This window comes from Vipera berus, assembly GCF_964194415.1.
Source record: "Vipera berus genome assembly, chromosome: 14".
Classification (NCBI taxonomy): Eukaryota; Metazoa; Chordata; class Lepidosauria; order Squamata; family Viperidae; genus Vipera; species Vipera berus.
The window spans coordinates 13,027,692-13,041,865 of record NC_138217.1 but is presented as its reverse complement, the minus strand read 5'-3'; the positions used below and the strand labels follow the sequence as shown (position 1 = coordinate 13,041,865).

General features: G+C 42.7%; 1 protein-coding gene across 2 annotated transcripts; it reads right to left on the bottom strand.

The window, feature by feature from the left end:
• Nucleotides 1–456: 456 nt before the first annotated feature.
• On the bottom strand, nt 457–13,756 carry BCL7A (BAF chromatin remodeling complex subunit BCL7A). 2 transcript variants are annotated; one of them, XM_081338937.1, is made up of 6 exons: nt 13,476–13,756; nt 8,724–8,805; nt 7,489–7,585; nt 6,508–6,675; nt 5,206–5,327; nt 457–4,360 (listed from the first exon to the last, which is right to left on the bottom strand). In XM_081338937.1, exons 1-6 carry the CDS (start codon nt 13,565–13,567, stop codon nt 4,286–4,288), a joined length of 636 nt encoding a protein of 211 aa, XP_081195063.1. In that variant the 5' UTR covers nt 13,568–13,756; the 3' UTR covers nt 457–4,285. The 2 variants fall into 2 exon arrangements, with proteins under 2 accessions (XP_081195063.1, XP_081195064.1); XM_081338938.1 differs by having other exon boundaries at nt 6,575–6,675.
• Nucleotides 13,757–14,174: the final 418 nt, after the last annotated feature.

Genomic DNA, 14,174 nt, shown 5'->3' with positions numbered 1-14,174 from the left:
GGGGCGTGGGGGGGAGGGGGTTGCAGAGCTGAAGCTTCGGTCTGGGGGGGGGTCTTTAGCTCTGAAGCCCCTCAACCTGAACTGGCATCCGTGGAGGGGAAGCCGTTCGGCTTGCAAAAGGGGCTCCTGGGGGCTCCGCAAGGTCAGAAAAGAAACACGTTTAAACATTTCTCAAATTTTTATTTCTAACGCAGTATGTACCGATAGGACCCAGATCAAAACTCTTGGGAGGGGGTCCTCCCCCATTCTCAAGAATGCAAAGGGGTCCTTGGATCAAAGAGGTGGGGAACTCCCGGTCTAGAGTTTTTTCTACAGGATGGTTTGCCCCAGCTGCCCCCCCCTTTGCCTCAAGTCCCCCTGTGCAAAAGGGGGTCCTGCCTAGTTCCCAGACAAGCCCTCCTGCAGCCCCCCACATCAAAAGTTCTATAAATTTAAGAGCAGAGCAAGATATTTTATATAAAACTCTTATTTTGGCTGAACAGTCACCCTGCGAGTGATGGGCAGTTTCTAAATGTCACAAATAAAATAACTTACGATATTCAAGGAGAAAAATTTATCGACCAGGCCACCGGATAGGATGATCCAAGATAACAGATAATGGAATTGAACCCAGCGATGATTGTAATGAAAAGCGTCACAAGCTGCAGTTCTCGCAATTTTAATTTTTATTTTTCTAAATGAAACCATTGTACATTGTACAAACCATAGCTACTGATGGAATAAATAAGTGGAAAAATTATACTGCTGTACAACACACACAAAATCATTGAAGGTGGTGAAAAAAACAGTTAGGTGTTTTCTTTACAAAAAAAACCCCATCAACAAAAGAAAAAAAACCCACAAAATTCTTTACACCTCGCTAGCAGGCCTTTAGATACTGTATAAAGAACATTTTAAAACATATCCATGGTTTCAGGGCGAAGAAAGCTAGCTCCTCAGAGTTCCCATCTCCCACCCACCCATCAAGCCACTAACTGTTATGCTGCCTCATTAATTGTTGTTCTTAAAGTGCCTGCACTTTTTTGGAATGTTTAACTCTTTCCCCAAGCATCTGAATTTCAGAAACGAACGGTTCGGCTATAAAAAAAACACCTGCCTGTTCGTATAGCTTCCATCTCAATCAAAGTCAGTTAATTACCTTGCTAGCTTATGGCTACCTGCTTGGAGGGCCAAATAACCCAACTGTAGATTAGGAAGCACTTCAGAACTCTTGCACTATTTCTGACTAAGGTTGGATACGGCCCAGCACCCTTCTAGGGCTGCACAATTCCTCCCCCCCCCCCCTTTGCAGGCCTGGCAGATGACTATTAATTCACACGAGAATTTCCAGTCACTGTGATGCAAAATTTTAATTCTCTCCCCCCACCTTAGGATCTGCAATCAAACCAGTTGCTGAACCCGAGTCCCAGTAAAGCCAGACCCAAACTGGATCTGGGACTAGATCTGAAGAGATGGAGATTCCCCCCCTACACACACATCCTGAACAGCTGGCTCTCAATGCTAAACTTTCCAACAGTTCAAAGTGTAACAAGCTTGCACGAGCGAAGGGCCTATCCATGTTATTAGGCACTTCGAAAAAAGACACAAAGTGCAATCTAGACACCATTGTGCAATTCTGCATATCTGGTCTGCATGATTCCACCTACCCACCCACCTGTTCAAATGGTGCACACAGACATTAACAGGAATAATTCGTACAACTAATTCTCTCAGCTCCACCCAGCTGCCTGCATTGCCAGTTGAGGACTAGGGGGATGCTGGTTTTTCTGAGCCATGGAAGGACAAAATGACCGCTATTCTTCAAAGTTAACTCCTGAGCATTTTTCCTGCTGCAGAATTCATCTAAAGTTCATGGAAAATCAGCTGCAGAGGCCACAGGAGAAATTAAGAAGCCAGCTTTATCACTAAACTTATCAAATGTCAGTAATGCCAATAGATCTTTTCTACCAAATGAAATAATTGAGGTATTTTAGTGATATATATATATAATCCGTTTAAGTACAGGATTCAGCTTTGAACTTAAAAAAAGAAGCCTATTTATTTCCTTGGAAACTTTGTAAAAAAACATCAAAGCACAACCACAAAAATCGAACCTTCTATAGACAATTGGACAGGGTGGTTTTAGAGCCATGGACCATTTGAGTGATCAATTAAAAGCTACATAATTACGATTTTTTAAAACTTCAAAAAATATATTTGTCTATTTCATAGATCAGCCGACATGTCCCCCCCCAAAACCCCCACAAACCCTGGTTAAAGATGTCATGTCCACACTAACTGCAATTTAACCAGTCATTGCCATGTCTGAAGCAGATACACCAATGAGAGAAAATATCACTTTAGCATTTAACTCTGTATATTGTGCAAATACGTCTCTTTCAGATAGTTAATGAATCTGTGATCCAAGCACAAAGAGACTTTCTAAGGAGCACACTGCTGTCATGAATAACTTGCAAGAAAATTTAATTTTGATGAGTTGTAAATATTTATTTCAACACAAAAATGAGAAGATCTTCTCAAATTTAAATGCACGGCCTCTTTCTTGCAGTTAACGCCTCTATAAACATTTGATGGACAGTCAGAATTGACACCTTCACTTCACCCAACCTTTTTTCATTATTAATTGCAAATGCAACACAGCAGTCAAAACTAAAGCCATTTTCACTGTTGGAGAAATCAGAAATATGTATCTTTTAAACAAGCAATTATTAAGGGAAGTGTCTGGATTGGAAGCTTTTTTTTTAAAGGCCACCTACTAATTCCATAGCAAACTAGGCGTAACTATTTAATAGTTGCTGTGACAAAATGCATTTGTTCTCATTTGCTGCCTTTTGCTTTTTATAAGCATTTCTCCTACAGAGAATATTCCCACCTACTCAAAGGAGCTGTAGGAGCTTATCCAGTCCTTAGGTGCACAAAAAATGAGTGTAATCTAGCAAGTCCAACCGCAACATAGCCCCACTAGAAAATGACAAAGTGCAAATCTGTTGCGACCGAAGCTGTGTTGATTTCACTAGATTTTGCCCCCAGAAACTGGCATAAAAGCACCCCAAATGCGTAAGTCACTCTGCCCTTTGCAGCTTCTATTAAATCAACTTCTGTGGCCAGGTCAAGCGTGCACAGGACACAGCTGTCTGAACGAGAGATTCCGAAAATCACAAAGCTGTATTTGCAGGCAAATCTTGAAACAAAGGAGTCTCAAGTACACAAATGTTGGACAAGAGTCAACATCTCATGAAAGAACAAAACGGTAAAATCCAGTTGAATCTTTAAAAATGATTGGAGAACAGATCTATTCAAAATTTACACCGGCATTCAGCGTGCATCCATTTGTAATGAAGCCACAAGAAAGCTCAAAGACAGATTTCCAGCTTCAAGTACTTAAAACGCATAATTGCTTTTGTAACCAAATAAACCCTAATTTAAGTGAAACCAATCAATCAATTTTAACAAGGCTATGTTGGGCAGCCTAAAAGATGCATTATTCCGCTATGAAAGTCTGTAAAGCAAGGAGGTTTGGGGGGCACACAAGGCAGTGCAGGAGAGGTTTACTTATTTAAGAAAATTTAAACTTCAACACGGTGCATTCCCAAAAGGAAGTGAGCCTTGGAGGTACAGGAAAATCAAGCGTGGATCCGCTCGCCCTCCAATTGTGAAAATGGCTTCTTAATTTCTCTCATGTTATCTCTTATCAGGACAGTAAGCACCAGAGTATTTTATTTTTTTAAAAAAAACAACGGAACATATTTTATATGGCATTGTACTAACAGGCTACTTCGCAAAAGAGAAGTTGCAGAATTATCCCTGCTTTGTTTGTTTTTCGTTTTGGGACACAAGGCACCAAAAAAAAGAAAGAAAGAAAGAAAGAAAGAAAGAGACATCACATCAGAACAGTGAACTTCACATGTGAAGAGAATACCTGACCTGTACCATTCTTAAATATCTTATAATGTTAAATAGAGAATGGGGGGAAAAAAAACATCAGCAGCATAATTGTAATTCTGAAATTAGAAACAGTGCGTAGACCTCTCCTGAGTGTTTACTCTAACCATTTCAGAGACAGTAACTTAAATGCTCGACAGTTTTGCTTCACAGGAAAAAAAAAGTTTTCAGTGTCTGAAGAGATTAAACGTTTGCTTGGTTTTCCTTGGATTTTCGCCTGGTAACTTGCAAAGTTTATAGGAGTTCCCTCCTGGTCCAAGAGAAGATGCTTATGTACGGTTGTTTGATAATTTAGCCCATTGATGTACCTTTACATAAAAACCGCCCAGGAAAAATCTAAAGTTTATATTTCATCCATATTTTCTTGAGAGGGAGCCTCTACTTTCATCTTTTTAGGAGGTGGCACTCCTTCAGAGTCCTTAATGCAGAGAAAGAGGGAGAAAGGGGTGGGGAGAGGAGAATTAGCGTTAGCAATGAATAAAATTAATCGGTTATTTTTATATATTTGAGGATAAAGAAATAAATAACACCACTATTAAAGGAGACTCTTCAGTCCGACCACAGTTAATTGTATAATTTTCCAAATCGCAGAATTTATTTCTGTACAAGATTACACCGGAAGATCATTGTGCACAGCTATTTACGTGGCTCTTTTCTATATCACAATGAGTATTTAAATAAATCTTTGAAAATTCTCCAAAGTATATCAAAAGAACATCCTTGAAGCTTACACTCCATGTGGGCTATAAACAATCCAAAGGGTTAGACATTTCTTGTACTGCAGAATATGCTGGCACCACATTTAAAGATTTGGAAGGGGAAAAAAATACTTCATTCCTATCCATAATCCAATCTTCATGTTTTCTTATTAGAATTTTAAAATGAAGAAAACTGGCAGCACTAGCTTATCAAAATTGGTTCTCTTCCAGATGACTAATCTTTCCAGTTTTTTAACATTCAATATTAGGAAATAGAGCATGCTCTGATCCAGTGTTTCTCAACCTTGGCTACTTTAAGATGGGTGGACTACAACTCCCAGAATTCCTCAGCCAGGAGATTGTTCTTCAACCTCATAGCTAAGGAATTGTCAGAGGGGCAACAAATAGTTGAGCTCCATCAGTAGGTCAGGAAAGCCAGATTTTATTTCAGGCAGCTGACTAGCTAAGTGGTTGTCTCAGGCTTCCATGAATTTAGAATTACAGTTTAGCTTTAAACCAAGAGATGCAGAAAAGCATCATAAAAGGAGGGTTTTTTTTTCATTACCTGAGAGTTTTTAGATGTCTCTGTGGTTGTGTCATTTTCCGCTGAAGGCTCTGTTTCAACTTTCTCCGAACTATTGATGGAATTCTCCATTGAAGACTGCGAATTCTGTTCATCAGATGCATCTGGGGGGGAAAAATGACAAGAAAACAGCTCTCAAATCATCCGACCAAAGGTTGCTTTCAATTCACTTCTATCATCATATTAAAGAGAAATTAAAGAGAAGCTGGTTGAGTTTTATTGCCACTGGAGTTCTGAAGGCAGGCACTTTTACTTTGTTCTTGAAGATCGTACATACTTGTTCTAAGAAAAAAAAATTTCCACAGGAAAGCAAGGGAGAAACAAAAAGCTGCCAATGGCAAGCACTGAGCACTTTAAAAAGAGGACTTAATTTAAAAAAACTTTAAACTGAAAGGCTGAAACTGTACTTTTCATCTAATTATACAAATTGTCACAGAGCTTTTTCCTTAACCAGAGGATTAAAAAAAGCAGAACTCTACAGAATTCATTAACTCAGCAGCTGACTAGGATCCTTTTGAATCACCACTAGAGGGAAGCATGGTATTTTAGGCAATACAGAAGATATAGGTAAAGGTAAAGGTTCCCCCGCACACGCGTGCTAGTCGTTTCCGACTCTAGGGGCCGGTGCTCATCTCCCTTTCAAAGCCGAAGAGCCGGCGCTTGTCCGAGGACGTCTCCGTGGTCCTGTGGTCGGCGTGACTAGACGCCAAAGGCGCACAGAACACTGTTACCTTCCCACCGTAGTGGTCCCTAGTTTTCTATTTGCATTTTTACGTGCTTTCGAACTGCTAGGTTGGCAGAAGCTGGGACGAGTAACAGGCGCTCACTCCGATACGCGGCACTCGGGATTTGATCCGCCAAACTGCCCATCTTCTAATCGACAAGCTCAGCGTCCTAACCCACTGAGCCACCGCGTTTAACCAATGTGATTTAAAACCCTTTGGAAATATTTGGGCAGTGTTTCTGCGACACAGATAATTTCTGGGGAGAGGGAGGGATGCAAGGCGTGAATGTATCTCCTTTTCAAGACTTCACAAGCTGGTAATTTGTGATCCAGAATTCAAAGTCCCAATAATAATGACAAATTCGTATGCTGGACAAAGTTCCTGACATGTTTTTCAAGATTTTTGGGAGAAAACAACTGCTTGGTAAAGTTGCCAAGGTTGAGAAACACTGCTCTAATCCCTTAGGAAAAGCCGCTGTGAAACCCCATTGAAATCTTTTTAATAAATTTCCTGGCCTTAATGTCCAGCTTGCTCCTCAACCTGACAACCCCATGGTTACCTTCCGACCCAGCTTCTTCTTTTCCATCCGTCGGAGTATCGTCCGACTTTGAGCCAGGACCATCTACCTGCCCTGTCGAGTTCTGCTCGGGCACGGGACTCGAGTTGCTGCTGTTTTCCTGCTTTATGGGGGAAGCATCAGCTATAGAACTCTGGTTGCTATTGTCATCTGCAAACAAGAGAGATTGGCTTGGTGAGACAGGCTGAAGAGCAGCACTCACAAAATCCAGGTGATGAGATTTCAAGCCCACCCTTGCCAAAATGAATACCTGGTTGAGCGCCACACGAATCTGCATTTCGCAAATTCACTTAATTAAAACAGAAATGCAGGGCCAGTTCAGACATTCGGTGCCCAGAGTGCTTCATTACAGAAGCTGAAGTCCAACAGGTTGGCCTAATACGAAAATTGTCCAGGGCACAACTGCTGACATCACAGTATCCCCACTCAGGCACTTGCTGAACGATGCTAAGAAAAGCTACCACTTCACCCATTTATCCTCTCGGAGAGATATTCAGAATGGGAAAATTACAGATTCAAGTGAGGGTAACCATGGCAACATGTAATGACTCACTTTAAATGTTAAGCATGTGCTTCTGGAAAGAAAAAAAATATCTTAATTTTTCAGGTTCAACTTTATCAGGCTGGAGGCTTCCAAGGGACACAGCTATCCCGTGTCTCAAAACCTCCTCTTAAATGAGAATTTGGAAAACTTTATTTAAAAGGCCACAAAATGCAATCAGCACGAAGCTAGAGCCCTATATATATATATATATACAGCCTTTTGGTTACAACACTATGGAAAAATAAAGTGCCACAATTCTCAGCAGGAGACTTGTAAGCCTCAACAGTGCCTTTTTATTCCGCACTTGTCAGTTGTTACTCTTCAAAGCTAAATCTAAAATTGCTCCTAGGGAAGACTTAGCGTTCCCCGTGCTGGCTGTCCCTAGCAGTCCCTCCCCCCCCCCCCCCGTCCCCACTCACCGTGCATATCCATCATCCCAGGAGACGAACTGTTTTCTGGAGTCGTCACCTCAGAACCACACTTTTCATCTTTGCCTTTTTTCTTGTTCTTGGCTTTCTGAGAGAAAGGAGAAGAAGATGGTAAGTTTGCGTGCGGCTAGCTTGAAAGATAGGCTTTCCCAGTGAAGTCTGAATCTTATGCCACTCTTATGGTGATCCCTTGTTCTAAGCCACCTTGTTGCTGGGTAGTTTGTCTGTCTTTTAAAATTTGATTGGAAACAGAAAGGTGGAACCTTTTTTTGAAGGAATATTGCCTAGGATCATTACACAGCTTCAAAAAGCCTACTTTAGGTTTTGGTTTCTTCTTTCTACATGTTCATTTATGACATTAGCATGTTTTTATACATGGCGATACAATCCAAAAGATGGGCTCTGGTCTGAATTTGTCTTAAATCTCGTCTACTGTTACCGATTTTTAATACTACTGATTCATACTAATTGTGATAGTAACTGGGTCAATAAGGAACCACAAACCTTGCTGGGTGCATAAGGGCCAGGTTCTATGTCTCTCCCCCCACCCCAGCACCATCACAAAAGATAAAGCAGCAGAGAAAGACAATAGGATCCGTTGTGTGGGGGGGAAAAACACACATGAAAAAGGATGCGGCACTTTCAATTAGAAGGTGACGTAATTGGTCTCCAAGGAGAAAGTACCAGCTGCACCGCTCTGCTCTCAATATACAGAGCCCGCTCAGCGAAAGGAAACCCAGACGATCAAAAGGCAGCCTCATGCAAAAAGAAAGAAAGAGCGTGAGGGTCGGGCAATAGGATCAAAATCAGAGGCAGATGGCAAAGTGACAGCCCCATGCCGTAGAAGGCCCTGACTTAATATTGACGAGGTCTGTTCTGAGTGGCACCACCGCGGGCAAGATGGGTGGAAACGTAACAGCTACGCCTAGGGGCACACTACAGGTTCTAAGGTAACTGCAAGGACAGGTGGTGCCGAACTCTCTTATATGATGCAATCAGGAAGTCCTAAGAGGCTGAGGGTGAGCTGAAAAATGTGGCTTCCCACAATGGGAGAGGAAATCTTTTCATAAGACCTTTGCTATCAAAGGGTTCACTGCAAAGTTTCACGTAAAACAGAAAGGACATTTAACGTTCAATATTTAATATTCAATATGATGTCATTTACGCTGCCAAAAGAGTCATTGTCTCTAAACTTTCAAATTAATGGGGTACCATGAAATACTTACATCATCTACTTTGGGCTCTGTTATTGGCACCCATTTGTAAATCCTAAGGGATGTGTCACCAACCGTCACCCATTTCTTCTCCCTAGAAAGTGGCAAAATTATAAACATTTAGTTACAAGCCCCTGTGCAAAACCCAGGCAACAAAGAGAAGGCATGCAAGTAGATCTGCTTTATAAAAACCATTTTCTCTGAATAACTAACTGGCACAAGGTGAATCGGGGTAAACATCTCCTATGCAGACATGTTAGCCAGAGAATGCTAAGAATTTCTAATTTCCTGGATCAGACTACCACTCACATCAATATTATTTAATCAGATAATAAGCATGGCCTTTTAATAGGATTTAAATACACAGTTTCCCCAGTAAATAGTTGGGTTTGAAGGTGAAATAAAGGTATATTATCACTTACATGCTTCAAAATATACCTCATCAGCATCTACGCTGGGTTAAAATAAATATTTGCAAGACGGAACTTCACGTTCCTATTTCATTATATGCTCAAGCAGATAAATCTAGTAAAGGGAGAAAGAGCCATCTGGTAAACAGAAGGCCGTACAGCACCACCCTGGCCCCCAAACCTGGCTCCAAAAATGCACACTGATCCAGCAGAAATCTGTACCGAATGCCTTCCAAGATAAAAAGAACTCAAAACCTTCATCTAACCAAGCCACAAGCAATCCACCCCAACAAGTCCCGTGGAGATGACACTGGAAATCTGTAGAACTCAACCAGAGGTTGGACTCAAGTAGTGTTAAAGAAACCACTTTGCTGAAAGCCTTCTTAATTCTCACAACAGCAGAAACTCAAGAAAGAAAGCAACATATCGGCTCTCAATAGCTGATCTAAATAAAGCAAACCCAGCAAGTCATTCAACATTACAAAGAATCATTGGCCACTGAGTCTTCCCGGTATCCAAAATTGCCAGCATTCACTGTTTTCCAGTCACCATGGAAGAACATTAACACATTCAATCACTTCACTTTGGGGGGGTGTCTTCAGATATTCCCTAAATCACCACCGTTAACTTGTAAAGTCCTAGCTTAAATATTTCATGCTTCTGGGCTATACACACAAAGCAAAGCTTGCATCATCTTTGTCTGAGATGATTCCAAACAAAATCATGTCGTCATGACGAGCCCACAGTTCATTTTAGATTAATTTCCCCTGTTGATGGTATAACGGTGTGTCAGGTATTACACAAATCGCATACATCTTAATGGAAGAGGGCAAAACAGGCATAAGGGTTTTCTTCTTTAAACTGGATTTCTGCATTACATATGATATACACTGTAGTTTTTTACACATCACTGTAGAATGCACTGTTTATTTCTCTGCTGTACATTATCTAACTTGCAGGAATGATAGAAACCGTTGTTAGTGGCTAAAAGTGGTGGTGGTGGGGGGGGGGGGTTGGTTATCCGAAATAAAGTCAAACTGTCTATTTTTAAATTCTCTGTATTTATCAGGAATATTCAATCACAGATTTTATTTCAAAATGCACTATAGATAAGTCTTTAAAGTAAGTATCTAAAATGAATTTCTAGGTGGTCTGTTCAATGAGAGTTTAAAGAATGATCTTGATACACCATCATAAGTAACCAAACCACATGCTTTGTCAATCAGCGTGTAGAAGGATACTGGCAAAAAAAAATACATGAGAAAAATTATGGTTTGTTGGTTCCCAAGTTTTCAGATAAGTGAACTGTTGCCAGTTATAAATATTTCCCATGAAGGCTGTCTGTTATACAGTATTGTGTCTCAAATCCATTGCCTTTAACTTTTCCCCTGAGAATGACTGGAATTATGAAACAATAATCTTATTTTGGATCTGTAAACTCCAGGCCCTGGAGCTATGAAACTTCTTGGATTGCCAAGTGAATGAGGAATAGTGGCAACAGCCCAAACTCTAGCTATACTAATTAGGAAGTCCCAAGGATTCCCCCCCCCCAATGAACATAGACACAATCCCAAACTCTTTTATTTTTGCCACCCAGTTGATCAAAATAACTGAAGGGGGAACAAGAGTTACCCATAAACTCATCACTCCACCTGTAATTGCAAAAAAATATTTTTCTAGTTATTACAGATGGAAAATTCACTACCTACAAAAAAATAGATTCAAGCACTGTACAGTTTTAATTGCATCTAAATACAGCTTTGAACTAAGCAGTTCTGAACCCACCACACAAATTATACACATTGATTTGTATTACTCTTGTAGAAATGTCAAAGCACACACAAATCAAGTGGATGAAAGCCCCATCACAGGAAACACTTAAAATTCCAGTCCAGTAAGAAAACAAAATGATGCCGTATCAAAGTTGTTCACAATTTTATGCTTGAATTTCTGTGTTACCTGAAGGATGGGTTTCTTCAGTTCTGATTTAATCACATTTTGTATTGCCTGGAATACTTGGTACAAGTTGGCTTCTATTGTGCTATTTAACACAATGACACTTATCTACAGCCAGCTTTAATTTTCAACTTTCAGTGAAGTTTTAATTTCATGCCAAAATTTCCACTTAAAAAAATAATGAAATCGGAAGGCTGATGATGTTGTCATCAATTCACCATTATACATTTATGAGCAGATAATTGGTCTTTTGTCCCCCAAGAGAACAAGCTGAGCAGTTTTGTTAACTTATTAGGAAGAAATGAGCCCAATGTCCTTGCAGAGAGACAAATGACTGGCATGAACAATTTTTCAAATGTCAGGAACATCAACAATCTCCCTTTGAAGTATTGAGCTACTGTAGTAGGATCACCTGCTCACAGTTACTATAGCAACTGAAAACACTAGCCAAAAGTTTTCCACTTTTGTTTGTTAAGCAGTTAAGAAAGAAAGATTGGCATTTTCTTCCCCCCTCCATCACGGGGAATCAAGTACCATGCAAAACTAGCAAAACATCCAGCACTGTCAATTCCCTCATTTCTAAATGAGCTCATTGAGTTTCTGTTTTTCAGAATCTTTTAAGTTTCTAGTTGGAAATTGCTGTGTGGGAGTGGGGGGAAAGCACCTTGATTCCTTGCACAACACAAGACTGCTCTCTCAGTTAAATTATATTTTTTTAAAAAACTAATCAACTGTTCTGTAAGAAAAAGTGTTTCTCTTAAAATCTGCTTGCTTTTAACAATCAGCTAAAAAAATTGTGATTTATGAACTGGAATCAATTGTGGAAGGGCACAATGCAACTCAATGAAATGGGTTTAAACTTTTCTTGAAGAACGTTTTAAGATGTCATCTGATCCAAAGATACCAAACTACACAATTATTGCTTATTGGGTCTGAATAACCATTTCACTGTGTTATGTTTAATTATGCCATACAAAATTCCACAATAGAAGTCATACCACCTTTCTCAAAAAGAACGCAATCATTACATGCTGCAAACATTCAATAAACCAGGATGGATTTACCAAAGATACAAAAATCTCATTATATCAGACAAGTTGAAATAGCAATAATGCACCTCTTTCTGGTTCTGTTCAGAACTTAAAATCGATAGAACAATACAAACAAGCAGTTTTGACTTGAGGCATAAATTTAAAACAACAAAGCACTTCTCAAAAGAATATTCTCTCATAATACTTTGGACATTTTAAGGAACATCCTAAGCTAACAGTTATAGAAAAAAAATGGAACAGGACACATCAGAGAAACGGGCCCTGAAGACCAATAGCAGCTAGGAGGACAACTCATAGAGAACGTAGAGAAGTCGCATCTTAATGACATAGTATATCTTCTGTGGTGAAAACCCCATATTCATTATTCAGCATAGGCAGCAGATGACCCCAGTAATACCTCCCCCCAAACAACTGAAGAGTGGGGACCTTGGTGCTCTCTGGTTGTTGTTTTGCAGACATTTCATGACCCAACTAGGGAATATCATCAACACTAGAGGAGGGGGGGGGGTTGCAGAGAAGAGGAAGAGGTATGTGGGGGTCCTTAGTGCTCTTCTGAACTTGGTGGCTTTCTTGCAGACGTTTCATGACCCAACTAGGGAACATCATCAGTGCAGTTGGATCATGAAACGTCTGCAAGAAAGCCACCAAGCGCAAAGAGCACCAAGGACCCCACATCGTCTTCCTGTCCGCAAAATCCCTCTCCTTTCAAGCATTGATGTTCCCTAGTCGGGTCGTGAAACGCCTGCAAGAAAACCACCCGGCTCAGGGAGCACCCAGGACCCCCACGATTCAACCCTCAGCTACAAATCTTCTCTCCCACTAGGGCAACTGGCGAGTCTGTGGACGGACTATCCATCCCATGCCCACCGTGCTCAGAGGAGCAGGACCGTCCCTGCTGTCCAGCACCTTCAGGAAGGACCCAAGCAGCCGAGATAGCCGACCGGCCTCCCTGCATCTCAAGCCCCCGGCCGGGCAGGAGAAAGGGCCCAGAGGAGGGCAGGGAGGGAGGGGCAGGGAGCCCCACCAGAGGGAAGCCACGTGGATTCGTGGCCAGGTGGGGGGGGCGCGGGAGGAACCGAGTGGAGAAACCCCCACCTCCAAAGGGAGGAGGAACCCCGACTTTCAAAGCGGGGAGAAGAGGTCCCGGACTTCAACTCCCATCAGCCCCCGCAGCCGGCCAAGGCCCGATGGGAGTTGTAGTCCAGAGCCTCGGCTCGCCGTTCCCGAGGCCCGCGAGAGCCGCTCCTAGGGAGGGGGGGCAAAGCCTGGTCGGGGTCTTGAATGGGGTGGGCGGGGGGCGTCTCCGAGGGTGGGGGTCCCCGCCTCTCCCCGAGCCCCCTCCTCACCATTTGCGCACTTTCTCGATGGCCGCCATCACCCGCTTGATATCATCCTTGGCGCGGCTGCGGGTCTCGGCCCGCACCGACCGGCCCGACATGCTGCTGAGGTGGGGGCGGAGGGACTCGGACTGAGGCGCCGGCGCCGCTCGGCAGCTGGGGGCGAGGAAGGGCAGCGGCAGCAGCCGGAGGAGGAGGAGGAGGAGGAGGAGGAGAGGGAGGCCCGGCCTGGCTGGCGGCGGCGGCGGCGGCGGCGCCCGGACGCACAATGAAGCCTCCCGGCCGGCTCCGCCCCGCCTCGAAGGAGGGAAGAAAGGCCCGAGGCCGCCAGGGAGGCCAGCCGAGGCGGTGGGCGGGAGAGGCGGGCGGAGCTCACTGCGCAAGCGCGGAGCACGCCGCGCAAGCGCGGATCCCCGCCCGGCTCGCGCTGGTGGGGGCGGAGGAGGGGAGGGGCCTGCGTGTTCCCGCCCTTTTCTGTCAGCGCGGTCGCCGCCGCTCATGCTCGAGGCGTCGAGTGAAGGAGCCGAGTGGAGCATGGGCTTCTTGGTCCCTCCTGAGCCTTTTGCTTCCTTGGCCGATGGCGGCATGGAAGTTTAACGAATAAAAATAAAATAAATAAATAAATAAAAACCTGGGCTCTCTCTCTCTCTCTCTCTGTGTCCTTGCCTGCGTAAATAAAAAAATAAAATGGGTGGACTTCAACTCCCA